The sequence below is a fragment of the Delphinus delphis genome, chromosome 13 (assembly GCF_949987515.2).
Source record: "Delphinus delphis chromosome 13, mDelDel1.2, whole genome shotgun sequence".
Taxonomy (NCBI): Eukaryota; Metazoa; Chordata; class Mammalia; order Artiodactyla; family Delphinidae; genus Delphinus; species Delphinus delphis.
Window position 1 is genome coordinate 76,071,665 of NC_082695.1, and position 27,161 is coordinate 76,098,825.

The 27,161-nt window shown below is 44.0% G+C and overlaps 1 protein-coding gene across 1 annotated transcript in view; it reads left to right on the plus strand.

Annotated features, from left to right (window-relative positions):
* Positions 1–26,384, plus strand: part of TNFRSF11A (TNF receptor superfamily member 11a) — a 57,096-nt gene extending 30,712 nt beyond the window's left edge. Inside the window, exons 4-10 of the mRNA XM_060029561.1 lie at positions 484–627; positions 3,490–3,583; positions 4,745–4,836; positions 6,814–6,927; positions 9,781–9,833; positions 11,927–12,683; positions 24,891–26,384. Coding sequence (XP_059885544.1) covers positions 484–627; positions 3,490–3,583; positions 4,745–4,836; positions 6,814–6,927; positions 9,781–9,833; positions 11,927–12,683; positions 24,891–25,231 — 1,595 coding nt within the window. The 3' untranslated portion in view covers positions 25,232–26,384. The remainder of the gene's footprint in view (positions 1–483; positions 628–3,489; positions 3,584–4,744; positions 4,837–6,813; positions 6,928–9,780; positions 9,834–11,926; positions 12,684–24,890) is intronic.
* Positions 26,385–27,161: the final 777 nt, after the last annotated feature.

The following is a 27,161-nucleotide window of genomic DNA, read 5'->3' on the forward strand; positions in this document are numbered from 1 at the left end:
GTCCTGCGGGATCCCAAGATGAATCCCCAGTCTCCAGAAACCCAATTCTCTTAGGTCTGATCTAGCATTGGTGTTAAGAATGTTTATTACATTGGAATTTACTAAAACTCAAGAAGCTGTGAAGTCGATTATTTTGCATTCGTCAAAATAGTCAATGATCAGAAACTCCCCAGGCCTTAATCTTCCTACCAACATGAAAACTGACTTTTCAAAAACCACAAGACTCTTAATTATTGAGAGAGAGAGAGAAAAAACAAAAAACAAAAAAACCTTCTGGGATGTTTTACTGCCAGCACAGGAAGTGTGAGGGGGAACTTGGGAGTTCCTGAATCCCTGAGTCCTGAGTGATTCATCCGTGCGCTGCGTCCGGGGGGGTCTGGGTGGTTTGGGGCTGGTGGTGCTGGAGAGCGAGTGGCACGAGGTGGAAGGTGTGTATCCGCCCTTGCTCCCGCTGCCTCGCCGCCCTGTCTTTCTCTCCCGCAGGCAAGGCCCTGGTGGCCGTGGAGCCCGGCAACCGGACGGCTCCGCGGCGCTGCGCCTGCACCGCCGGGTACCACTGGAGCGAGGACTGCCGCTGCTGCCGCCGCAACGCCGAGTGCGCGCCCGGCTTCGGCGCCCGGCTCCCGGGTACGAGCCGGGGTCCCGCGTCTGGCGGCGCTCCCAAAGCCGTGCAAGTACCCCCCGGCCAAAGCGGCCTCTCAGACGGCTTCCCTGATTCATGACACTCTTCGGGACCAGGGAGCGCTGGAGGAGGCTGAGGGTTCCCTGAGAACGGACTGCAGGTTGTGCGCTTCCGGGGGAATGTGAGAGCTCGGCCCACGCGCTCTTCTCAAGGCTCCTCCTTTCGAACCTTCCCATGCCCACTAAGGGGGGAACCGGGTCATGCAGGGGTCCCCAAACCTTTTTTAAAACATGTGCACCCTCTTAGGAGAATTTTGAAAAGCCGTGCACCTCCTGCCAAAATTTTAAATAGACAGCTAAACGTTTTTATTACAAATTGAAAGAGTCGCTTAAGGACTTAGTTTCCAGGGAATTGGAACAGCAGTAAGTTACACTTTCTAAAATATTCAGCGGAATCAAAACATGGGATAGCAACTGAATAGCCATCCTCATCCATTTAAAAATGCACTGATCGTCTTTAACTGTTGGAAATTTTATATAGTTCTTTTCTCTCCTTTGATTTGTATCCATTTCACCTTCCCCACAGAGTTTTATCCTAATGTATTTTTAGGCTGGGAGGGGGCATTTATGCTAATCACCTTTTCATACTCTTTAACATGAAAAAAAAAGCACCTATTTGAAATTTTAATTTTGAAAAATTTCTTGTGACTCAGGGTTCTAAGCGTAAAAACATTTCTTCTGGACTGAGTTGTTACTACAGTTATTATTATACACAGTTGGTCCAAAAGATGAATATATTATATTTTGCTATATTATAATTATAAAAGTAAAACACAGGGTTGGGAGAATTAAAAATATTATTCATTTCATTTCGTATGGAGGAAAATGTCCATCACAGAGTCTGACACAGTCAGTCCTTCAATTAAACCAGACAGGCTTTCTCGTGGGAAGAAGTCTGACGATTTTTTAATTACTAAAATAAATCTCCCTATGACAGCCTGCTCCCTTCTGAATTCTGGTTCTGAGATATAGGCAAGACCCAGAGCCTTTCCAAAAGTTTGTTAGCTGCATGAAAAAAGCTGCTGGTCCCTTTCTGCTTTTTTTTTTTTTTTTTCTGGTCAATGTCCTCTCTGCTTTGCTCCTTTGGAAATGGTGCATTCTTCAGCAATAGGTGGAGGGTAGAGGGGGTGACGTGGATGACTGAAAATTTTACCCCTGCCTTGCAGTATATTTGAACTCAGAACAACTGAACCTGATCCCAAACACCCCATATCTGTTGTCACACCCTTGCCCTTAATAGATAGGGAAAGACAGAAGCTGTAATGAGGTGCTCTGAATGCGGGAGCTTTTTTCCGTCACCATGACTTGTTGCTTTGTTTGGCATCTCAGAAGCTGTGGTAGGATTTGGAGAAGGTATGAAGTGTGCCTTCTTTTATAACGTGGGAGTGTGATTGTGGAAGGAAAAAAGAGAAAGGAGAATGTGCAGGATGCCCCCAGCAGGTCAGTGTTACAAAGAGCAGACGTGAAAGTCGTGTCCCTTCAAGCTCTTCGTGCCTTGCAGCCCCTTTAGGAAGTCGCTTTGTTTTTAAGGGTTACTCTTCCAGAGGGTGTCTTTTGAAAAGCTGTTTGAATTAATACGAGTGACTAGATGTTACATGCACCTTTGTTGATATCATTTCAAGGCAAATCAAATTGCTAGAGTAAGGGGTGGGTACCCTACTAATTGAGGCAATTGCAGAAATCAAGAATGTACTTCCCACTTGACTTTGGACAAAGAAAATGTAATTCCTTACTTTAGGGTTTTATTCATGAAAATAAACCACAGAAGTGCTACTAATTTCAAGAGTGATTTGTGGTTTTGGCACAAGCCAGTTGCTTATTATGATATCACATGGTAGCCAGTGTCCTTCTTTACTGGAATTACCAAAGGGTCATCATGTGTCAATTGCAGTAAAGGTAATAGACATAGGAAATCTGAGACATTTCCTATTTTGATAATGTAGTTCATGTGGAATATGAGAGAGGTGAAGACAGCTTACCAACCAGGATCAATTCCTGCTTTCAGTGCTATGGCTTAAGGCAGGGGTCCAAAATCCATCCCACCACTTTTGTTTGTGTAAATAGGATGTTATTGGGACACAGCCCCATCCATTTATTTTTAACACATTATCTGTGACTTCTTTCACACTACAAGTAATTTGCAGAGGCCGGAGGGCCTGCAAAGCCTAAGATATTTATTGTATGGCTGTTTATAGAAAACTGTTACTACCAACCCTTGGTTCAGGGGAACGAGACCTATAGTGTAGGTTGGTTCATTTTTTTTTTTCTCTTTGTTTTGTTTCGTCAACACTCTGATACTTAGACTGGTGAGAGTATTGATCAGAAAAGGTCAAGACAAGAAGTTTCCTTTAAAAGCAGTCAATGGGCTGCCATTCTCTGTACCCACAGCCTGGTGTGAGCCCCAAAGGGGAGACAGGGGAGAACAGACAGGTGCTTGATTAAAACAAAACAGATAGCAGGCTCCCTGGCCAGGAAACAAAGGATCGGTGACCAGGACGGTGGCTTTGACCGGTAGAGGGTCCGGACCAGAGAGCTGGATCTAATTCAGATCTAATTCAGGTCTGGCGTTGGCGCCCTGACAGTGAGCCAGTTCCCCTCTGGACACAGTGCTGTCACCTGCTGTGGGGTCTTGGGCCCTCTGAAGTCTGTGAGGACTTCAGCCACCGGCCGCAGGTGGTGAGGGCAGGAATGGGGAGGCAAGAGACAGGCGGGCGCTTCTGATCTCTGGTCCTCTGGACCATCCTCCTGGCCGATCTCTAAGTGTCCTCGTTTGTCTTGTGTTCTTTTGTCCGTTGGTCTTTTTGACAGTGCAGCTCAACAAGGACACGGTGTGCGAGCCCTGCCTCGCAGGCTACTTCTCCGACGCCTCTTCCTCCACAGAAAAGTGCAAACCCTGGACCAAGTAAGTGACAACGAAGGAACCCAGAGGGTTTGTTGATTTTAAACCCCACTCAGCCTCTCCTGTCTCGTCTGTTTTGAAAACAGACTGATTCCGTTTGATGAGGCTTCCTCTGGAAGCCAGGTTCACAACAGAAAAAGTCTGTCAATTGGGCCTGAGGGCCGTAAACCAGTGCAGCCAATCTTCTCCCTGATGTGTGACAGGAGCTGTGTATTGCTTGTTAGATTCAGTTTGACTGAAGCTTTGACTTATAGTTGCAGCTGCTTTTTCCCTTTTTCTAACCTTATTTAGTTACTTAACGATGCTTATTATCACTCACCAGTCCCACTTTTCCCAGCTTCCCAGCATCACTGGTTTACTTGTACAAAGATGTGTGTGTGTGTGTGTGTGTGTGTGTGTGTGTGTGGTGTATGTGCAAATAGAAGCCTCCTTCATTTATTTAAACATAAATGTTTACACACTTGGGGTTTTTTTCCCGCATAATACATCCTGAAGGAAGCTCATTCCATATTAGTTCACTTAGATCTTTGTGGCTTTTTATAGCTACATAGTATGTCATCATAGAGATGTACCATAATTTATTTAATAAGCTCTCTATTGATAGTCATTTAAGTGATTTGCAGTCTTTTGGAGTAGTAACTAAGTTTGCAATGAATCATCTTTTCTATATACTATCTCACACTTATGTGAGTATATCCAGAGTGAAATTCCTGAGTCCTTTCATGGCATGCTTGTTGTTGAATACTCATAATCAATGTCATGATTCTTTTAGTTCCCAATAAATGAATTCTCGTAAAATATTTATTTTCTGATCCACTTATCCAAGTTTTATTTTGAAAAGATTTTCTGTGTTTTCAGCTTCGAAAGGGTATTCATCCAAAGTTTATCACTTAGCCATGGTAATTGAATTTGGAATCTTCTTTACTGAAGCCACCAGTCTTTTCTCTTTTGGACCATGCTCTCAGAGTGGTTCTTAGAGAACACTGGCAGTAGTTACTATTGGCTTTGTCCACCTTAATGATGTGTGGCTAGACACTGGCAATTCAAACATCCACAAAGACCTGGTTCCTCTCCTGAATGAGCTTGCAGTCTAAAGGGATAGGACCTTTTGTAGTTTTAATAAGAATATAAAACCAAAGCACTTTCCTACCTTTCCCCTCACAGCTGTACCATTCTTGGAGAGACAGAAGCACTTCACGGGACCGATAAATCAGATGTGGTTTGTAGTTCTCTTCCACCTACAACACCACCAAATGGTATGTTGAATAGAGCAGGTTGGTTGGGTAGATGTGCCCCAGTCTAGTCAGCTCTTCTAGATTTCTCCGGAATTACATGCTATATCCAGAGGCGTCCATTTCTCCCTTTTCATCTCGTCCTATCCATGGTCAGCTCAGTATTTCATTTTTATTAGTATTTTAATTCCAGATATGTTGTTTATTTGATAATTTTCTACTGTGGAATGGATAACTAGTAATTTATTCGTATGTGCCAAAAAAAGGAATGGATAACTAGTAATTCATTCGTATATGCCAAAACAAGAAAGAAAACTGAGGTGCAAACATAAATTAAAATGCCCAAATGTGATAGGATGGTGGGGGTCACAGTGGTCACAGTAGGGTACCTATGGGAGATTTTGGTCACCAGCCAGAGTTAACAACTTGTTAGAAGATAGTTATCATTATTTCTGGAACATCCTGTGGATCAAGTCAATCTCAAGTACAGTTTTCAATGATTGACAGAAAGTTGACAGTTAATGGCGGAAGCTGCTTACCCAGGTGAGCGAGATGCTGTGAAGGTGGGTCCAGGTATCACAGCACAGGAGGAGGCATAAGTGGCAAGAAAACCTTTCTAATGAGGCAAGAGAACCTAGGCCACAGAGCGATGGGGTTGATGAACATTGACTAAGAAAATCAAGGCCTTAGCTTTGACATTTTGGCAAACGGGAGAACGTCAAAGCGTTCTGGATAAGGAATTGCACAGTCAGAGCAGCATTTTAAAAAGACCATTAAGAGGACATTCAGAATAACTGAGGAAATAAAAAACTGTCTTAAAAAAAACAGAAGGAGAGGACTTCCCTGGTGGCGCAATGGTTGAGAATCCTCCTGCCAATGCAGGGGACACGGGTTCAAGCCTGGTCCGGGAAGATCCCACATGCCACGGAGCAACTAAGCCCGTGCGCCACAACTACTGAGCCTGCACTCTAGAGCCTGTGAGCCACAGCTACTGAGCCCGTGTGCCACAACTACTGAAGCCTGTGCACCTAGAGCCCAAGCTCTGCAACAAGAGAAGCCACGGCAGCGAGAAACCCACGCACCGCAACAAAGAACAGCCCCCGCTCGCCGCAACTAGAGAAAGCCCGTGTGCAGCAGCAATGCAGCCAAAAAAAAAAAAAAGACAGAAGGAGAGGAAAAGCAAGAGTCTGGAAACCAGGTCATGTAAACCAAGAGCTTATAATATAAAGGTACTAGCATTTAAGTGATCAAGGGGGGATGAAAAAAAATGGTTGAGGCCACACTGTGTTGTAGATGAAGTACCTGAAACACTTTGCAGGATGGCTGTGGTTCTGTTCTCATGACCAGCAAAACCCTGGTGCCATGTTGTTATTTGGAAAGAGATTTGATAAGGGGCGTCCTTTTGCCTCCAGGGCCCATCCACCTAGACAGAGTGAAGTGTTCTGTAGGTAAACAAAAATGATGGATGGTGTGCACATCCCTATTAGAGTTGTTCTAAAGTAGAAGCATTTAAATATGGTCCTGGGCTGGCACCTCAGAGAGAGCTATGGCAGCCGGCAGGACCAGGCTGCATTGTCGATTTCACCCTTCTGAACGGGAGCTCTTCCTGACAAACATACAGTCAGGGCCGGGGACCTTCCTATTGTTCTTATTTCACACCAACACCCTTGATTCTGGGGTTTGATTGAAAGGGTTATGGGTTTTTTGGGGGGGGTTGTTTTTTTTGGGGGGGGTGGTTATGCGGCCCTCTCACTGTTGTGGCCTCTCCCGTTGCGGAGCACAGGCTTCGGACGCGCAGGCTCAGCGGCCATGGCTCACGGGCCCAGCCGCTCCGTGGCATGTGGGATCTTCCCGGACCGGGGCACGAACCAGCATCCCCTGCATCGGCAGGCGGACTCTCAACCACTGCGCCACCAGGGAAGCCCAGGGTTATGTTTTTAAATGGAGAAAGTAAAAATAAACAATCTTTAATGCCATTTTTCTCGTTTTCTTCCAACACAGAACCACAGATTTACTTGCCCAGTTTAATTATTCTGCTTCTCTTCATATCTGTGGCATTAGTTGCTGCTGTCATCTTTGGTGTTTACTATAGGAAAAAAGGGAAAGCACTAACAGGTATTGTGTCTATGGTGGGTTTTGAAAATGAATCTTAAAGCCAATAGATACATTTCCAGGTGTATGCTTTGAGGAGGCGTATATTGCCCTCCGACTGCCTCTGGTGATCTGTTTAAACTAAGGTGACACACGCTTTATACCTAATTCGTTGTTCTCTGGCAAAACAAACAAACGAACAAAAATCCATTGTGCCTGTTTATGTATATGCAAACAAAAATATTCTAGGTGCAGGAAACCAATGACTGTTGTATAGATTATATAGTGTCAGATATACAGAGGTTGCATTTATCCTAGAACACAAACGTTTTTAATTACTTAAATTTAATTAATTACTTAATTAAAACAGAGACAAAATGTTCAGGTAAATGACAGATGGAAAGTTTTGACTGGGGTGTTACCCTGATAGGTGAATTTAAAATTCTGAAAATAAGTGGTCTTATATTCAGTAAAATGCAGGTGCTCATTCTTAGAATGAATAATCAAGTGTCGTCTTGTTTATTGGGAATAGTTTTTCCACAAAAAAAAAATTGTTTGATAGTGTCTTTTAACATCACATCCTGTTTGACTTTTTACTACAAAGCTACAAAGTATAATTTTTAAGAAACTGTTCAAGGCTCCACTACATTTCCTAAACCTAGTGCACATCATTGTCTTTTGAAGCACCTGTGGTCTCACCATCCTTTCCCATTTTCAGTTGCTCACTTGTTTTGTCCACCTCTGCTTTGCTGTGATTCCATCAGTTCTCTCACAGTCACATCCATAGACTTCATGAAATCCTGCATATCTTAGTATTTCCATTAACATTACATTGCCTAATGTAACACTGGGCAATCAAAAGATTAAAGAGGGAAGATGGTGACTGATGATGCCAGTGTTAAGCAGAGAGTATTTGAAGAGGAAAAGTTAGAATTAACTTTTTAAAAAGTCTATCATTATTGAATATTGTTATTTAATGCAACATCACCTCCCCAGCATCGGAACTGGGGATTTGAATAATGCATGTTCAGAGATACTGATGGATTGCTTACTCATATAGCCATGTTTTCATGAGATAAACAGACTCCCAGTATTTTATTCTTTAGTTTTTTTCTCTGTGATAATCTCTTTTGGCCATATCTTACCAATGGCAAAGGCAATGGGCCTGCCTGTCACTGAGTCGGGATGTGTGACTGTCAGCTTTCTCGTCATCCCTTCATTCAACACATGTTTTTTGGCCACCAGGGACTGAACAGACACTGGGGTCTCAATACTGAGCAACACAAACAGAGCCAGTGCCCTCATGGAAGAAGCTTCTCTGTGAGCAAGGCAGGGATTGGCCCATAGAATGAGGCTGAGTGTGGAAAGGGAGGTGCAAGAGCTCCAGGGGTGACAGAGTTGTCTGTCCAGCCTCAGGTTCATCCAGGGCCTCCCAGGGCGGAGGCAGGGGACCTGAGATCTGAAAGACAAGTTGCAATGAACTAGCCCAAGGGGAGCTAAGGAGAATCAAAAGCATTCCATGCAAAGAGAATTGCATGATTGGAGGGAGCAGAGCAAGTTGGGGGGATTGGAAGGTTAGCGCAGCTGGAGCAGAAAGTCAGAACCAGTGTGACTTGAAACTGCTAAGAAATGTGCTCCCATCCTGAGCAGAGGGAGCAGAACAACCCTGTGGTTTTCGTATTTGGCTATTTTAGTAATTAAAACAAATTTGGGGGGTACAGAAAGAGTGGATGCAGACCCACCAGTAAGGAGGGCTTTTGCAATCAACCAGGAGAGAGATTATCATAGTAGTTATGAGTAATTACCACCTCTGTGTACAAATGTTATTTTTAGTATCATCTGTAATTGTCTAGTCCTGATCCCTAAAAGGAAAGAGCTGCAACTTTCCTTTTATTTGGAGTATCTTTATTTTTATATAATTTTAAAGTGATAGAAAATAAGCACAAATAATAATGATGATGATAGTCGTCACTGACATATTAAATATTTATCATGTGCCAACACTGCTCTCCATATTTTATGTGTCCTAAGTCTCCACAGCAGCACTGAGAGGGAGGCATTATTATTTCCCCCGTTTTATGATGTGGAAACTGAGGCTCAGAGAGGTTAAATAGACCAGGCAAGGTCACATAAGAGGCATCATTACCTATTATGATGATGTCATTATCATCCAGTGGAAAACAGACAACCTCTTAGCTTTAGTCTTTATAGTGAATTCAACATCAAACATTCAGTGGAGGTGGGAAAAAATTTTATCTTTGTATTATATACATTCATAGATTTTTTTAATTCATAGATTTGACCTTTTAAGTTTCATCAGTTCTATTTTAAAAAGTTAAGGAAGATATACTTTGTACATGCCACAGAACATATTCTTCTTTCTTCTGAGAAGCAGCAGGGTGTAGGGGAAAAGGATTCGGGGCCCGCTGGAATTCAGTGGGGCCTGACACAGCATTCTGGCATGCACTTTACTTTTATCATACATATATTTGTGCTAAGTCCCCTAGACCCACGTCACCTTTGTTCCCCTACAATACCTAACAGGGTCCCTAATAGTCAAAGAAAAATTGCTAAGGGCATGAGAATGTCTATAGTCAAAACAGCAGCTCTGACAGCCCTCAGATGTGCCTGAAGGTATTCAATGGAACATTAGGGCATCATGTTTGGCTTTACATAGATCAAAAATTTCTGTGTTTAATAGGAGGAGGAAGATGGCTTTAGTCTTTAAATTGGTTGATTTTCTTTTAAATGTTTCACTCTCAGATTTGCAGTCAATTTTGTTTAAAGACAATATTGATCTGACATAGTGGTCAATAATACTGAATTAGAAATAGGAACTAATAATATGAAGCGCTTATCCTTACTTTGTTTTTCTAGCTAATTTGTGGCACTGGGTCAATGAAGCTTGCGGCCGCCTAAGTGGAAATAAGGTAAATTTAAAAGTCTTAAGTGCCTCCTTTAAGTACTGTTAACAATTTGGGGGAATTCCCTGATGGTCCAGTGGTTAGGACTCGGCGCTTTCACTGTCAGGACCCAGGTTCCATGCCTGGTCGGGGAACTAAGATCCCACAAAACCGAGTGCACGAGGCCAAAAAAAAAAAAATTGGCTGATATAACTATTATTAGTCAAATATTGAGTCAAATTGTGAATGGGTACTTCGTTGAGAGGATGGAACCTCAAATCCCAGGACTGATCCCCACAGAGTAACCCAAAGCCCAAGTCAGTGCTCATCCTAAATGCTGTTTTCTTTGTATTTCATTCCATTTCTGTCATCTCTCTGCCCCATGTATTATTTATATTATTATTTTAGTGCCAATCTCTATTGCCTAGGACAGATTCCTAGGAGGGAAGAGCAGTCACATTCCTGTACTCTGTAGTTATTTTGGTGGCTTTTAATTTTGGTATAACTTCAGAATTGTAGGAAAGCAGTGAGATAGTACAAAAAACTTCCACCTGCCCTATACTCAGATCCACCGATTGTTTATATTTTCACATTGCTTTATTATTTGCTCTCTGTACGTTTGTATATGCATATGTATATTTTTTCTCTTGAACCATTTTTTAAAAATTTATTTATTTAATTTATTTATTTTTTGGCTGCGTTGGGTCTTTGTTGCTGCGCGCGGCTTTCTCTAGTTGCGGCGACTGGGGGCTACTCTTTGTTGCGGTGCGTGGCCTTCTCATTGCGGTGGATTCTCTTGTTGCGGAGCACGGGCTCTAGGCGTGCGGGCTTCAGTAGCTGTGGCTCACGGGCTCTAGAGCACAGTCTCAGTAGCTGTGGCGCATGGACTTACTTGCTCCCCGGCATGTGGGATCTTCCCGGACCAGGGCTCGAACCTGTGTCCCCTGCATTGGCAGGTGGATTCTTAACCACTGTGCTACCAGGGAAGCCCTCTTGAATCATTTTAGAGTGTGTGGCAGACATCATGTTTCTCTACCCTTAAATACTCATGTGAATTTCTTAAGAACCAGGACATTCTCTTATATAACCATAGTACCTTTATCAAAATCAAAAAATTTAGTAGTGGTACAATACTATTATATATCAATAATTTACATTTGATCTTAAAATTTCATTAATTATCCCATTATATCCTTTAGGTCTAGGTTCTTAGGTATAAAGATATATACATTTTTTAAATTTATTTTTTTTTATTTTTGGCTGTGTTGGGTCTTCGTTGCTGCATGCAAGCTTTCTCTAGTTGCGGCGAGGGGGGGCTACTCTTCGTTGCGGTGCTCGGGCTTCTCATTGTGGTGGCTTCTCTTGTTGCGGAGCACGGGCTCTAGGCACGCGGCCGTCAGTAGTTGTGGCTTGCGACCTCAGTAGTTGTGGCGCACGGGCTTAGTTGCTCTGTGGCATGTGGGATCTTCCCGGACCAGGGCTCAAACCTGTGTCCACTGCATTGGCAGGCGGATTCTTAACCACTGTGCCACCAGGGAAGTCCCTAAAGACATACAAATTGTAAACCTTGAGCTCATACTGATTTCTCCGATTCTGGTCCCAACACTACAGGATTTATTGTAGTCTTTCTTTAGCTGTATTTGAATCTTCCCTTCTCCACCAGTAAGAAACCCAGCTCCGATTATTCTCAGTATATTTACTCAGTTCCAGAATACACAGAAAGTAGTTTCAGAATCCCTAAGCCGTACCACAGCGAAAAGCAAAGCTACTAACCAGAGTTCAATATTTGTTTACAGGGTTTTTTAAAAATTTAGATTGAGGGTATAGACAAAATCCTGTGTTCTAAAGTTATTTGGGTCCGCTCTCCCCCTTGCTTCAGTGTAAACAAGTTATCCCATTGGAAATGCAGTTAGATTCATCTGATTCTGGTTGTACTCTATCTGAGGGTTCTCCCCACCCCCTAATCTTAAATAACCCAAATAAAGCGACATAGTGAGTATTCCATCTGTACTTGTTATGGTGGACATAATTACTCTAAGCACCATTTTCAGCCACGTTTAGCAGACCCATGTGCTAACATCGCTGGATTAATGCTCTGCCTTCTGAATTTGAATCAGCAGGAGTCCTCAGGCAGCAATCTTAGCTGCACTCGTGTGGAAGCCCCTAGTCAGCGTGAAATCTGTGAGGGTGTCTTACTGCTGACTCTGGAACAGAAGATGTTTTCTGAAGATATGTGCTGTCCTGACAGTGGAGGTGCGTGTGCAGGTGGCGGTCCCTGTGTGCTGGGAGAAGATGCCGGGATGCTCACCCTGGTCAGCGAGATTGAGGGGGACCCCTTCAGGCAGATTCCCACGGAAGACGAATACGTGGACAGGCCCCCCCGGACCCCAGACTCTATATTATTCTTCACTCAGCCTGGAAGCACATCCACACCGCCTTTCCCTGAACCCCTGGAGGTGGGAGAGAATGACAGTCTAAGCCAGTGCTTCACTGGGACAGAGAGCTTGGTGGATTCCGAAAGCTGCCACTTCGCCGAGCCTCTGTGCAGGACTGACTGGATTCCTATGTCCTCCGAAAAGTACTTGCAAAGAGAAGTGGAGGGTGGCAATTGCCCCCACTGGGCAGCCAGCGCCAACTCTGCAGATGGCTGTGCAGGCTGCAGGAGCCCTGCTGGGGAGGACCGGGAACCCCTGATGGGTTGCCCCCAAAGTGGACCCTTGCCCCAGAGCGCCTATGGCATGGGCCTTCCTCCCGAAGCAGCTGATGGGGCAGAGGCGGGAGGCCAGCCCACGGATGGGGCTGAAGCACGGCTTCCCAGCTCCACGAGGGGAGGTCCTGGCTCTGGAGGCCCTTCCGGTGAGCAGCCACCTGCATCAGGTAAGTGACTCTGCTGCTTTCTCCCTTCTGAGCAAAAAGGCCTGGTCTCTGTGCAGTATCTGGGGACAAGTGTCATGTGCCGTTCAGGAAAGAGGGACAGTAACGTGGGAAAAGTTCAGCTCGAGCATTTCCTCCTGATAAGCCTCTTTACAGGCTGGGTTTTGAGTCAGTCCACATGTTGGGTTTGTGGATTGTACCCCTGGGGCTCTCTCTCTTGGTTTATACGTGCCCCATGCCCTTTTGCATTCAGGCTTCTCACAATGGGATTAGACCTCAAATCCCGCATTGACCCCTGAAGACAATGCCAACATTGACCACAGGACTGGCTGAAGGCAAGGCGTTCCCTCAGATTTCCGGGTTTGGGTTTTTTCTTTAAAGCGACCTAGGCCTCAAATTTCCCCCTAAAAAAGCTGTTATAAATTTCAGGACAGGAAACAAAATTGTTTAGTTAATCGTTGATTAATTAATATTTATTGAGTGTAGCTTGTTGATTCTGGGCCAGATTAATGAGGCAGTGGCTGTCCTTTGATGCTTTTTATGAGAAGCCCCTTTTATAAACACTGCATAGGATATATTTATGGAACCAGGAGGATGGCTTTACAATTTAAAATCATTATAGAGATTTATTGCTGCACCACTGCTTGAGTGTGAATAGCCCACCAGTTGTAATATTATAACTTTTCTGCGAAGGTAGAACAATCCTCTGTTTTATTATGTAGTTACAGGGGACTTTTCTGCTGATGGTGAGGGCTTTCTCTGGTTCCGGGGATTATTTGCTGTATTATGGGAAGGGGGTGGTCAGGGATCTCTGAGAATTTTCTGAAAGCTATAGACCCTCTCTCCAGAAAAATGAATATATGCATATGTACTATTTAAGGGGCTTCACAGAATCCTTCCAAACTCTAAAACCACAAAGCCCGTTCATGGACCACCTTTATCCTGGGATGCTTTTTCTTTTTCTTTCCTGCCTCTTTAGTTAGACCGCCACTGGGTCTAGCAGCTGGTCTTTGAATTGTTTCATAACCGTGAGGTAGCTCAGTCGGGCCCTAAATGGAGACTGTTTTGCCCCATGCTAATGGTGGCTCCTGCCTCATTGGGTAGAACAATGAATTTGAATCTGTTCTCCAAGGTCTGTGGTTTTGCCGCAACTACACAGATTCACTGAGGTGTAAATTCTCTCTCAGTTCTCAGTCCAACTGAAAGGAGGAGGTGGGCTTGGGGATATTTTCCAAAGAACTGATGTGTTTTTCCTCCAGAAGACCTCAACTTATTTTTTCAAAGATTTTAAGTAATTTCCGTGTCTAAAAGTTTGGCTCTATGGTTCGTTTGTATTGTTCTCTTTCTTTTCTACGGGTTAATTTTCTTCCCACTGGTTGCACACACAGAGAGAACACGAGTATTTGGGGGTGTGGAGAGGAGGGAGGCGGAACCTCAGTTTGGCAGCTGCCACGTCTTGTGACGCTGCCAGGGGACAGACCTGTTTTTCAGTTGCTAACATCAGGAAGGTGATGTTTGCTGCTGTGTGAAAGGCAGCAGCAGTTCTTGGAAGAACAGCACTGGCCAAAGTGAAGGAGATCAATGTTTTCGTTGTGTCAGGAAACCAAAAAGGCGGATCCGAGCTCTCCTATAAGGAGTTAAAACAGTGCCCATCTCTGCTTTTTTTATCTTTTTTTTTCTCCAGCACTAAACATCTAGGCATGGGAAGAAGAAGAAGAAAAAAAAAAAAAAGCATGTCGTCAACTAAGTGGTATTAATCTGCAAAAAGTTGACACTGCTTTTCCTGTCTTGATCTGGTGCTCAGCCGTGTAAAACACCCGTAGAGAGTTGCCAGCAAGGGGCCAAATTCATGTTTGCTTGAGGAGTAGCAGCCGCCAGGCTGATTTTTGAGGCTGTGCAGGTCTCTCCATAATTACTTCTACATAAACAGGCCTTCTGATTCCTGGTCAAAATAGCACTTTCTCATTATTGCTTTTTTTTGGTCATAGTTTATCTTCTATAAAATGTGTGAAAGAGGATGGAGCTTGGGTGGGGTTAATTCTACATGATCTCCTGAAAGCCACTGTGCTCTCAGGACTTGAGGGAGGTGACCTTTTTATTGGCTTTTGGATTTTTATATGTGAGTATTTAAGAAGAAAAAAACTTACAACCAAATCAAGTGGTTTCTGCAGAAATGACAGGGTTGGGCGCCACCTAAGTAGGGAAAAGTATCTCCTTTGCACCCAGCTTCCTTTTGAAGAGGATGATTGTTCTTCAAACAGCTCCACAAGCCTATCTTTCAAAAATAATACCCGACGCTAAGTCGGTGTTAGCAGTGTCACAGCTCTTAAAGCACAAGGAGGGTTATCAGCAAAAACCAATGAAAGGGGAAAACATACTTGTGGTTTTGTTTTGCGTAACCATGTCTTGATTTACATCTTAAATTATCCTGATGACATGACGGTGGTTACCTTGGTTTTAAGCCCTTTCACCTGGAGTTTGGAGAATTCTGTATCTAGAAAATGATGTCACGTGAAGAAACAACTTCTTATGATTAATGTATCACTAGTTGGCCTGTGACTTGCTTCTGGCTCCTGAGAGCACTTAATTGGTTCAGACACTTCTGAACTGGAGAGAGGTGTTTGTTCCCAGGGCCCACAACGATTCTTCATGAGCACCAGCTACATGATTCTCTATCAAATCTTTATTGAGGGTCCACTGAGACACGGAGACTTGGAAAAGCTTGGAAAACAAGTAGGGATTGGTGCTAGGGAATGGACAACACAAAAAGAATCAATAATTTGAGAAAGCAATGCCCTCCATGGCCAGCCCGCCTAACCTGCAGCCTCTTCACCTGCTCACCCACCTAAGTCTGGCCAACGCCAGCCTCAGCCATTTTTAGTGGGAATCTCTCACTTTCCGGCTTCTGCACTGTAACAGGCCTCCCCAGGTGTGGCCACCCTGTCCCCGCACGGTCCCCTTTTCCAGAGCACCCAGCTCCTCCTGACCTTCAAGTCCCAGCTCAAATGCTGCTTCCTAAACCAGGGATGCACGTTGGCTGCCTGGGTGGCCACTCTCCCCTTCCTCAGCAGCCCCTTGTAATTCGTCTTGGCATCTTTCTCACCGAGCCCAGCACACTCACACCTTTATCAACAGCCATCCTCAGGCAGCCACGAACAGTTAGTTGGTAGGAATTGCCGTGACCTTCACCACTCCCGATCTTCTAGTCTCTCCCATGGCAGCTTATTCACAGTATAAATGAATAAATGTTCATAAGCTCATTCATTCATTCATTCATTCCTCCATCCATCCAGTCATGAATAACTAAAGGAATAAGAGCCCATAGCTTCCTGTTTGTTCCCTAACTCACTCTCAGCCTCCTACCTCTTCGGTCTGTTCAGGGGAGCAGGGGGCCAGGTAGGGGATGGAAGGATGGCCGCTAGCTGTCCTGGGCAGACTTAGGTGTCCTGGGCAGAGGAGGCAGAGATGGCAGAAAAAAGGATGCGCTGGTCCATCCAAGTGGCATAGACGTACCTAGGCTAATGCCTGGGAGCCAAGGGCACTGGAGGATTAGGGTACATGCCTGACTCCCACATCCCCCACCCTTGGTCTCCCATCCCTGGGCCCCACCCCGTCCTGAAATGACTATTCTTGACCATCCACTTCCATCCTGAAAGACAGATAAACGTTCTCTTACCTCAGTTTTCTTCCCCTTCCTCCCCACCCCCTGAGCAAAGGACAGTCCTCTGTTTCTAACTTTCTTCTCTCTCCTGTTGCAATGCCATCCACTAACTTGTGTTTGACTTTTAGCTAAGTATCATAAGGGCAGGTATTAGCTCACAGATTCTATAAGTTAAAAATATTTTTTAATTCAGTTATTTGGTAATAAAATTCAGCATTCATTGATGCTAAAGGTCAATGCATTACTTCAAAATATGAGAAAAATTTGTTCACTATATCTTTTAGTTTAGCCCTACTTCCCTTCCTTCTCTTCTAATTTTGGAAGGGTTTCATTTGTCAGCCATTCTAAGTAATTTTCAAGCATGATTCAGAATGGAACTATTAAATACTGTTTCCCTTCCCATATCATCATAGACCCAGTTTCTTCCAAATGCCTGAAACAGATCTTGCATTTCCATAAAAAGGAAAATCACATGAGAAGCATATGGGTTAAATATAAAATAAGTTTTTAAAAAATTCCAAAAGAACCCAATATAGCCTGGGTAATTTGAGTGGATTTGTGTATATTTTTAGTTCTTTTCCTTGGAAGAAAATCTACATGACAATTGGGTGATATTATTTGCTATAGTTCTTGTGATTTAATATTCATACGTTATACATTTTAAACAACATAATAAGCCTTTGAGAAGACAAGTATGCATTACTTGCTTAAAAAATGTAAATTGTGTCAAGGATTGGGTTCTTAAAGGGAATTTTGTTCTCTCTGCCAGAGAAATAGGGATTCCACGGGGCCTGCTATTGCAAAGCAGGGACTTAGCAAACTATAAACATCTTTCTGGTCATGATGAGATACTTACTTCATTTATTCATTGTTTCTGTTGACTTAAAATGCTATTTTTAACTCTCTCAAGTGACCTGAAAATTCTTCCAGGTAAGTCACGTTAAATATTAATGTTAAGCCAACCAACCCATTTTAAATGTTAGAAACTCTTCAGATTTTCTAATTTAATAAAAACCCTCATGTCATGCTAATTCTCAAATCATCCTTTTGGGTAGCCTTCACATAGAAGTCTATCAATCCCCTTGTGTTCAGAGACACATTAAGCCTGTTCTGACATCCTGAAGGTTGCATTTTTATCAATGACATTATAGGTATTAGTTACCAGGTGCTGGCTAAGTGCTTCGTGTAGGTATTACCTTCCCACTTCCTCACAGGAATCCTATGGGCAAGTTCCTCGCCCAGGACCACACAGCGAGTCAGCGATGAAACCATGACTCAGCTCTCTGATTCTGAAGCCTATGCCTTCAACCATGGCACTGTCTCCCCATAAATCAGTGCCAATGATGCTGATTTCATTTGTTTACCATGCGCTGGAGAATCCTCAGTGTGCTGTAGAATAAGGGCAAACTCGGGCTGGGATCATTGGCTCCTCAGGCTGAGCGCAGGGCAGTGGCCAGGCCAGGCCCAGAAGATTCCATGGGAAGGGGCGCTAGTGTCTGTGCAGGAGGTGATGGCTACTTTGACCTCTGAGTCCCCTTTCTTCTGCCAGTTGTCTCAGGAAGTTACTGTTTTCACTGTCACCGGTTCTTTTGGAAGGAAAGCTCTTTCTTCCACATGCCTCCAACCCCATCTTTTTTTGAAAGTAAAATAAAACTAAAATAAATGCCAGAGGCAGCTTGCTGGGGAAAGCTGGCGGAAAGCCAGCTCCGGAGAGTAGGGAAGAGGGAAGTGACGGGCCTGGCTTTGCTCGTATTCCCAGAGGTCTGTGGACTAATGGGACCTATGAAAGCCTTGAGCCTTCTTAAGGCATCTTGGACAAGCCTCATGCACCCCATCCCTCCCTTTCCACATTCCCCCCATAACCAGCCACCAGCAAGGGAGAAGGTCTCCCCTGACATCAGAACGTCCTGAGGTTTCCTTGGCTCTCAGTGGAGAGGGCTACCCCTTCCGGGCATGTACCAACTGCGGAAACCCGGCAACCATGCTGATGAGGGGGCCCGCAGCACCCACCTTGCTGACATGGGGTCCTTTTGACTTGCCATCCCAGGGCCTTGCCCTCTCAGGTCCGTTCACACAACCGTGTAAAACCCTCTGAAAGGCAGAAAGCTGATTTCAAGGAACGATTGTTTGTAAACAAGGACAGTTCAGGACTGAGGCGTAATACAGGGTAAGGATATTACCAGCTCATTCAAAACCTTGACCTACTCTAGTGCTACATTCAACTAGCTGCTGACTTGCACGATGAGAAATGAGATGGTGGGGGATTTGTGTAGAATTACATAGATGAGTGTTCAAACCAGAGACAGTCAGAATGATGGATTATTTCAGCAAAGAAAATAAAAGTTGGTTAGATTGCTAGAGGTAAGTGCCCTTTCAGTCTTCAAGGTATTTTGAAGTCCTTCAACAAGACAGGGATGGAAAGATAACATGACCGCTCAGTACGTTTCCTAAATCTCGTTTCCTGGGGAGTTGCATGAGCACAAACATTACATTCTGGGAGTAATAATGCCAGCATTGCACCTGTGAGAAATTCTGTGCTATTTCCCAAGCATTTTCAAATCCACTGTCTCGTTTGACCCTATGCCATCCTGCTGGCTATTCACACATTCATTTATTCATTCATTTATCATATGCCTGCTCTGGGCGGCTGCACGCTGCCAGGCTAGCTGGGCTTGAAAATTGATGCTCATTTCATAAAGAGCAGACCGAGTTGTTAGGTAGTTTGTCCCAACTCCACAGCTAGTGGAAGCCGAGCCAGGGCAGGACCAGAGCTTTCAGGGTCCTGCACTCTCCTCTGTCCCAACCCCATTTCTGTCCCTCCTGTACTCAGGCAGCCACTGAAACCACCACCCTTTTAGTCACCAGTCATGCTCTTCAGAGAGTGAAACACCACTCTAAGCTGCTAAAACCTCTTTGCTATTGAAGTTGAGACAGGTGAGACTAGGATGCCATGGATGTTAGTAGGTTACTTGCAGGTGAGTCTGTATTGTGATGAGGCTGGAGAAAGAAGCCTGGACAGTTTTCATCCCTGAAGCCATGTCAGTCAGTAGAGGGGGAAAAAGAAGTAAGCCTGGAATGCTCACATGCGGAGGAACTGCGAGCTGGTGTTTATAATGCAGCCAGCCTGGCACAGAGGGAGCACGCGGTAAATTCTGGATTTGAGGTGTTCCATCACTATTAGTATTATAATAGTGATCTAGCTTAATCTTAATCTAGCTTCACTAGATTAGCCCACATCCCCCTAACCTCTGCAGAGTGACCTGACGGAAGCCGACAGCACACTGATTACTCACAACTAATGGGTCACTCTAGGACACCCCGGACCTTCTGCTCCCGCCCAGAGAATGGCCGCGCTTACTAAAATCCATAGATCTGCCCAGTCTTATGAGTGTGAGCTGATCCTGTTGTAATTTAAAACTTTAACTGTTGCATTAACTGGTTAAAAAAGAAAAAATGAAGTTGATAAGCATGAGAATTATTTCTATGAAACTATTAAGTGCTTCAGGAAGATTCAGAGAATGAGCTGCTAAAATCTTTTTGCTGTTGAAGTTGAGAGGGTGAGGTGATGAAAGGTTGAGGCAATAAAACTCTAGAAGGATTCTGCACTTAGACTGCTTGGCAGCTGGCTTGGTTCTCATTTCACTTTAAAGAAACCAAAACGAGATCGGAGGCAAAGCCTGACAGGTATAACTGATACAGTCAGCAGACCTTTTCTCAAAGGGACAAGCCTCAGTTCTCTATCAGAAAGTGGGTGTTGGAAGTTTTATAGCAGGTGGCAAGTGGCTTGAACACCAGGGAAACATATCATAGAGTCCACGTTTTAGGAGCACCGGTGGGTAGCCTCTGCAACTCAGAGTTTTACCGAACGTTGAGTTCTTTATCAGTAGAGAAAATTAGATTGGCAAATGTGTCTGCAATATTGAAACATGTCCAACTTATAAGATGTTACCTCCAAAAAGAGTAGCATTAAATTAGAGTATCAGTGAGGGGGGGGAGGGGGAAACAGAGCAGCACTCCTTATAGCTGTCTGCCATCTGCTACAAAGTTTCCAGAGCCCAGTGAAAAGTGAATATATGAAGCTCCTTGTGCAAAAATTAGTAAGAATTTCAAGATGATGACAACAGAACGTTAAACAAGCACGGGGCCCTTCTGAGCACAGGGCCCTGTGCGACTGCACAAGTCACATGCCCCTGAAGATGGCTCTGCTGTCACTTACTGTTACTGGCAAATAAGTAGAGCTTTTTAAAGTTTTGTCTGTACCAGTTTACTACTCTCATAAAAGGCAGTGTGAATGGAACAGACTTGGACTTGATCGAAGGTAGTTTTTGTCATTAATTGTACTTTCGATGAAGAAACACATGAAGAATAAAATTGAGAATCTCATACTCTTTCTAGGTAGCTTTTCTTTACATCCTATTTGTCAGGAGTTGAAAGGCCTTTTTTTGGTCCTCCCCTCCCTACTGTGCCCCCCGCAAGAATAATACTCTTGATCCAGTCTGTGGATCGAAGAATTATGAAATGTTTAAATATATTTCTTAGGAAAAAGGGTTTGAGTTCCATTTTGGAAAAAAAATAGAAAATAAGGATATCGATCCTATAGAATATATCAGAAATATATTGTTGACCATGAGGTAAAGGCATGGAATGAAATTTCATTTTTTTTTTTTGGTTTTTTGGCTGCATGGCATGTGGGATCTTAGTTCCCTGACCAGGGATCAAACCCATGCCCCTTATGTTGGAAGCGTGGAGTCTTAACCACTGGACTGCCAGGGAAGTCCCCTGGAATGAAATTCTTAAGAAGAAAAGTTTAACACAAAATCTTGATGTGTAAGATAATGGTTTAAAAAAAAATGGGTTTTTATCTGAGTTCAGACAAACTGAAGATTCTGATGAGGAAGGTAAACAACAATGGAGGCATGATGATGATTTGTTGGAAAATAAAATTTTAAATGATGGAGAAATTATATATACCATGACATAAACAGATAAATCCATATGAAGAGGACAAAAAAGATTAAATTCAAGACCATAAATCAATCACGCAGTGGCTAGCACTGCCCTGTGTGTAGGTTTACAAGATACTGAGAAACAACAGAACCATGTTGTTCTTCAATATTGTAGTAATAAAAAGCTAAAGGAATTATACCAAGAAAAAAATCATACTTTAAAGCAACTTAAATTTGCTGCTCTTATTAAATAACCATGGTATTTTTTTATTTTTAAACAGTACATTTTAAATTGGAATATGGTTTATGGTACACACATATTATTTTTGATTTCTCACTTTGACTTTTTCTGTTAACTAGTGATCCCTCAACTAGGAAGACTTCTCCTGTGTTAGTTATTACGCTCATTCATGCTGCTGCTGCTACAGTAGAGACCTTATATCAGCTCTCAGTTAGCAGTTGTTGAGTTACTTGAAAAAGTCATTTACAAGTTCACCTCTTCAACATCTTTTGAAACTTAAAACATATAACTTGCATTCACACATTGATTTTTTAGTATAGGGACATATGTGTTGGCTGCATATAGTTTCCTGAGCCTTTTTCACGTTAACCACACCATCTTAACTTCCAGGCATAGCAAGTCTGAATGCAAACTCCTTCTGCATTTTTAAAGTCTTTTTCACTTTTTCTTTTAACAGCTGCCTTGTCCATGCCACCACACACCAGTCCAGCAGCTTGCTGATGTCTTTTGTTTTGCGTTTAGTGGCTCACATTTATTTGGGTCCTTGCAAAGCATTCAGTTTTCTTAGAAACATTTGCCTTTTTTTCACACTTACTTACATTTCGCAACTTTACATAAACCTTGGAGATACTGCAGGTTCAGTTCCAGACCACCGCAATAAAGCAAACACCACAATAAAGTGAGTCACACGAATTTTTTTGGTTTCCCAGTGCATATAAAGTTATGTTTACACCATACTGTAATCTATTAAGTGTGCAATGGCATGTCTAAAAAAATAATGTACATACTCAGTTTAAAAATACTTTATTGCCGGGCTTCCCTGGTGGCGCAGTGGTTGAGAGTCCGCCTGCCGATGCAGGGGACACGGGTTCGTGCCCCGGTCCGGGAAGATCCCACGTGCTGCAGAGCGGCTGGGCCCGTGAGCCATGGCCGCTGAGCCTGCGCATCCGGAGCCTGTGCTCCGCAACGGGAGAGGCCCGCATACCGCAAAAAAAAAAACAACTTTATTGCCAAAAATGCTAACCATCATCTGACAATGCAGGGTTGCCACAGACCTTCAACTTGTAAAAAACGCAGTATTTTCAAAGCACAATAAACCCAAGAGCAAGAAGACAAGGTACACTTGTATTTCATTAGATTTCCTAATAGGTTCAACTAGTTAAAAACAGACTTAAGAACTAACTTGGTAACTGGTGAGAGCAGAAAGACATAGGCATAATAGAGAGTAGACCTGTAGCATAGAGTATGCTCGATGTTATGAACACCTATGTTTTTTAAAAATTTTTATTTTATATTGGAGGATAGTTGATTCACAATGTTGTGTTAGTTTCAGGTGTACAGCAAAGTGATTCAGTTATACATATACATATATATATTCTTTTTCAAATTCTTTCCCAATTTAGGTTATTGCGAACGTTGAGTAGAGCTACATATGCTATACAGGTCTCTGTTGGCTATCTATTTTAAATATAGTAGTGTGTATATGTCAATCCCAAACCCCCAATTTATCCCCCTTTCCACCTTTCCCCTTTGGTAACCTTAAGTTTGTTTTCCAAGTCTATGAGTCTATTTCTGTTTTGTAAACAAGTTCATTTAACTTCACTTAGTATGATAATCTCTAGGTCCATCCATGTTGCCGCAAATGGCATTATTTCATTCTTTTTAATGGCTGAGTAATATTCCATTGTATATATGTACCACAATGGATTTTCTTTATCCATTCATCTGTTAATGGACATTTAGGTTGTTTCCATGTCTTGGCTCTTGTAAACAGCACTGCAATGAACATTGGGGTGCATGTATCCTTTCCAACCATAGTTTTCTCTGGATATATGCCCAGGAATGGGATTGTGGGATCATGTCTGTGTATTTTAGAGGGAATGGAGAACATGGGTCAATCTGACTAGTTAGTGAATGGAATACTAGCTGTACTTGCCCAAGTCGCTTGGGGGAATTACTAGGCAAATAAATCCCTGCCACCACCCATCTAGGAACACCCCCAATACAACTGCCAACGGGAGAAGGAGTGTGAGTCACAAATCCTCCCTTGTGACTTTCAACTTGTTGCTCATATTTGAAATCTCTATTTTCATTGAAATCCCTGTAATGGGCCACTGTGCTTGTCTCAGGATCTCTGAAGGTACCCTGTGGGTGCAGGGAAGGCTCCTGGTATTTCCTGTATGCTGTTGGTATTTCAGTGAGACCATCCAAAATATGCCTTCCACATTTGGGAGAAATCTCTTCATGGAGAGTAATGACAGAAACGATTTTATTTGTGTAAGTTATTATTAAGCTTTGTCACAATAGAGAAGAAAAAAAAAAAAGATGAGGTTAATAGTGAGGCACTGTTTTTATGTTCACCTTCCCTGGTCAGACTGAAAGATTCTGCTGGTGATGCTGAGTGTTGGGGCATTTCTGCATCTGCTTGGTTTGTGGCATTTATTTTCACCTGGGTCATTTGTAGAGCATCAGTCTTTGACATAGGAGAATAAGAGGTAGTAGGTTTCCTAACATTTGTTGAACTTTGTTTGTTTTTCAAAAGGCCCACTAATTAAAGACTGACTAAATCCAGTCACCCACAAAAAGTGATGACAGAACCCCCTGAGGACAAAACACCTCCCAGGGATTGAAGGAAAGAGTGATTTGTAAGATTGTTTTTGTTTGGTTGGTTGGCTTTTCTCCATTTTAGTCTTGTGAATCTCTCTTTTTTCTAGGAGTTTGAAAAAATGTTAAGGAAATTAATTTCTGCTAAATACTGAGCCCGGGTGGCCCCATGGCCCACCAGGGCTGAGCTTAGGGACCTCTCCAGGGAGGGTGAAAAGATGTGAAAGAGTCTGGTCAGAGAGGAGGCTGGGCTGCGGTGGGCTCCAGGGTCCTAACAGGCCGCAACCTTCGCTCCAGCCTTTGCTTCCCTTCCTGATGCATTTGACCATTGCCGAACCACTGGGTGTGTTTGCTGCGTTATCCATCACGTGCGCACACCCTTTTGCAACATCTGAATCCCGTCCGTGATTCTGCGATGCGGGCGGGCTCTCCTGCCAGTGTCCCCCGAGGTCATTGTGGCCAACGACAAAACCTGAGGATGGCCCACTGTCTTGCTTCTCTTCCCTCGTCTTCTTTCTCTCTCCCTCCCTTTTTCCTTCCTCCACCTCAGTCAGGCCCGGTGAGACGGCAAAGGAAGGAACCACGGGGAGTGCCCCATGCATTTTAGGGGACGGGTGGGTGAGGAAGGGCCGCCCGTGAGAGGGCCGGGGCGCCAGCGCCCCTCCATGCATTGGGAAACTTTCCTCTCACAAGACCAAGTTCTCGCCCAGAACTGATGACTCACCCTCTGCGTGTTCTCTCTTCCTCTCCCCTTGTAGGAAATGTGACTGGAAACAGTAACTCCACGTTTATTTCCAGCGGGCAGGTGATGAATTTCAAGGGCGACATCATCGTGGTCTACGTCAGTCAGAACTCGCAGGAGGGTCCGGCAGGGCCGGGCGGCTGCGCGGGGGAGCCGGTGGGCCGCCCGGTGCAGGAGGAGAGCCCGCCGTGCTGCGACTCGTTCGCCGGCCTCGGGCCGCGCTTCCCGGACACGTGCGCCGGCCTCGAGGTGGGCCCGGGGCTGCAGGAGCGAGGCGCCCCCGGGCCCGACAAGGCCTCGCGGCCGGTGCAGGAGCAGGGGGAGGCCGAGGCCGGCGCGCCCGAGACGCGGCGCTGAGCAGCCGAGAACCCGCTGCGGTTGCAGCCGGGCGGGCGCGGAGCTGCGGGCCTTCCAGCCCGCCCTCCGCGCAGCGAACATCGGGAGCCGCGTCCCCAGCTGACGACGCCGCCGCGCACCCGTGCCTGGGCGGGACTGAGGGCGGGGCCTGGGATGGGGCGGGGCCGTGGCCCCAGAGGTGTGCCGTTGAGCCCCTCCGTTTGGTACACCTGCGTCAAATGACCGGACGTTCTTTATCCATCTTGTTCTAAATAGAATCGGCGACTTTAAAAACAAACAAGCAAACAGAAGTACATTTGTTATTACTACTCACTTCCATCCACGGTCACGTGTCTACTAATTGCACAGGTACACGTTGCTCTCTTCTGTTACTCCACTTTTTACCTCCTTCTAGTTTTTCTTCTTCCACTTCCACCTCCCATTATTAGTTCGTCAGTAGTTTGTCTCTTTACGACATCTGTTTTTATGGCCGTCCTGTTCTATTTGGATCTGTATCCCTTCCCCCACCCCGTCCTCCATGTTTGATATTTGTATTTCACTGTCTCTCATAACGTTTCTCTTGATATTGTCCGCCCTTTTTTCTTTTTACTATTTCACGATTTTCTTGAAAGGTCTCGTAAGGGTGACGGTCTTCTTTATATGTTTTCTTTTGGTCCCTTCTCACAAGTAGATGACTGTGTTTTGGTGATGGCGGGGGCGGGGAGAGGTGAGGAGTCTGTACTAAGCACTTTTGGAAGAAGGCTAGAAATGTGAAGCCTGGGGGGAGGCTCAGAGAACAAGAGGAGGGACTTTTAGCTTTCGAAAACTTTTCTGAGTTCTCAGTTTTCTAAAGGAAGGAAAAGGGGAAATCCCATTTTCACCCTGAATGTTTTTTAAGTTTGTGTCAATTTCTAGGCAGCACTAGGCTGCAATTCGTGTCTGCCTCCTTTACTCCATCTCAAAATGGTTCATTTCCCCCGGGTGAATGTAGTACCCTTCCCAGCAGAGGCACTCAGGTACTTGGGAAACTAAATCTCAAAAATCCAAGTTGCTGCACTTGGCATTCTTATTCTTGATGTGTCCCTGGAAAAGGTGTGGAAAATGAGTAGGTCATGGGATGGCCTGCACACACGGTGAAAGGAAGGTGCCAGGAAAGTTCAAGAAAGGAAGAATAAAGTTGTGCATTTGTTTTCTTTCTAAACAAGAATAGCATAAATGTGTTTAGGCAGTAGGCACCATTTTCTTCCTAAAAAATCGTGTATCTGTAATTTAGCCTTGTAGAAGTGGAAAACATTCTTATTATTTTCCATGCGTTTACATTAAAAACCCAAATCCTTATATTGTGAACTTAAGAAAACTTATCATAGAGGTGCTTTTCTCTTAGCATCAGTGCTCTTGTGAGGAAACATACAATGTGAGTCAGAGTGAAAGGAATTACCTAGGATGTTTCATCTGTTGTGGCCAGTGAGCATTTGTTCTCCTCAAATACTAAAGTTAAAATATCTAAGCACATTAAAATTAATTTTGCAGATCTGGTTGGTTTTAAGAGTGGTGATAGCAGTCACTGTCCAGACTTTAATGGCCACAAATGCCCAGCTGAAGGGAATGAATGATCGTTGATCACTGGTTTCTCCCTGTCGGTTGCAGGTCTCTTGGAAATGCTAGAATAGTAGCCATCAATTATGACTTTTAATGGAGAAGCAGAGGTGGTTCTATAATTTATGGGGCTTCTTAGCTGACAAGAAAAACTGCAGGAAATAACTGTGTTGCCAGGATGATCCGTTGGTGGGAATTTACTGTCTGTGCTGCCCTTTTAGTTCACATCCATCCAAAGAGAGATGTTATAAAAATGGAAGAAGCCGTTAAACCTTTTGACATATTAAACAAAGTATAGTTCACAAAGGAGAAGGCTGAGCTAAAGACCCAAGTTTCTACTGTGACTGTCATCATC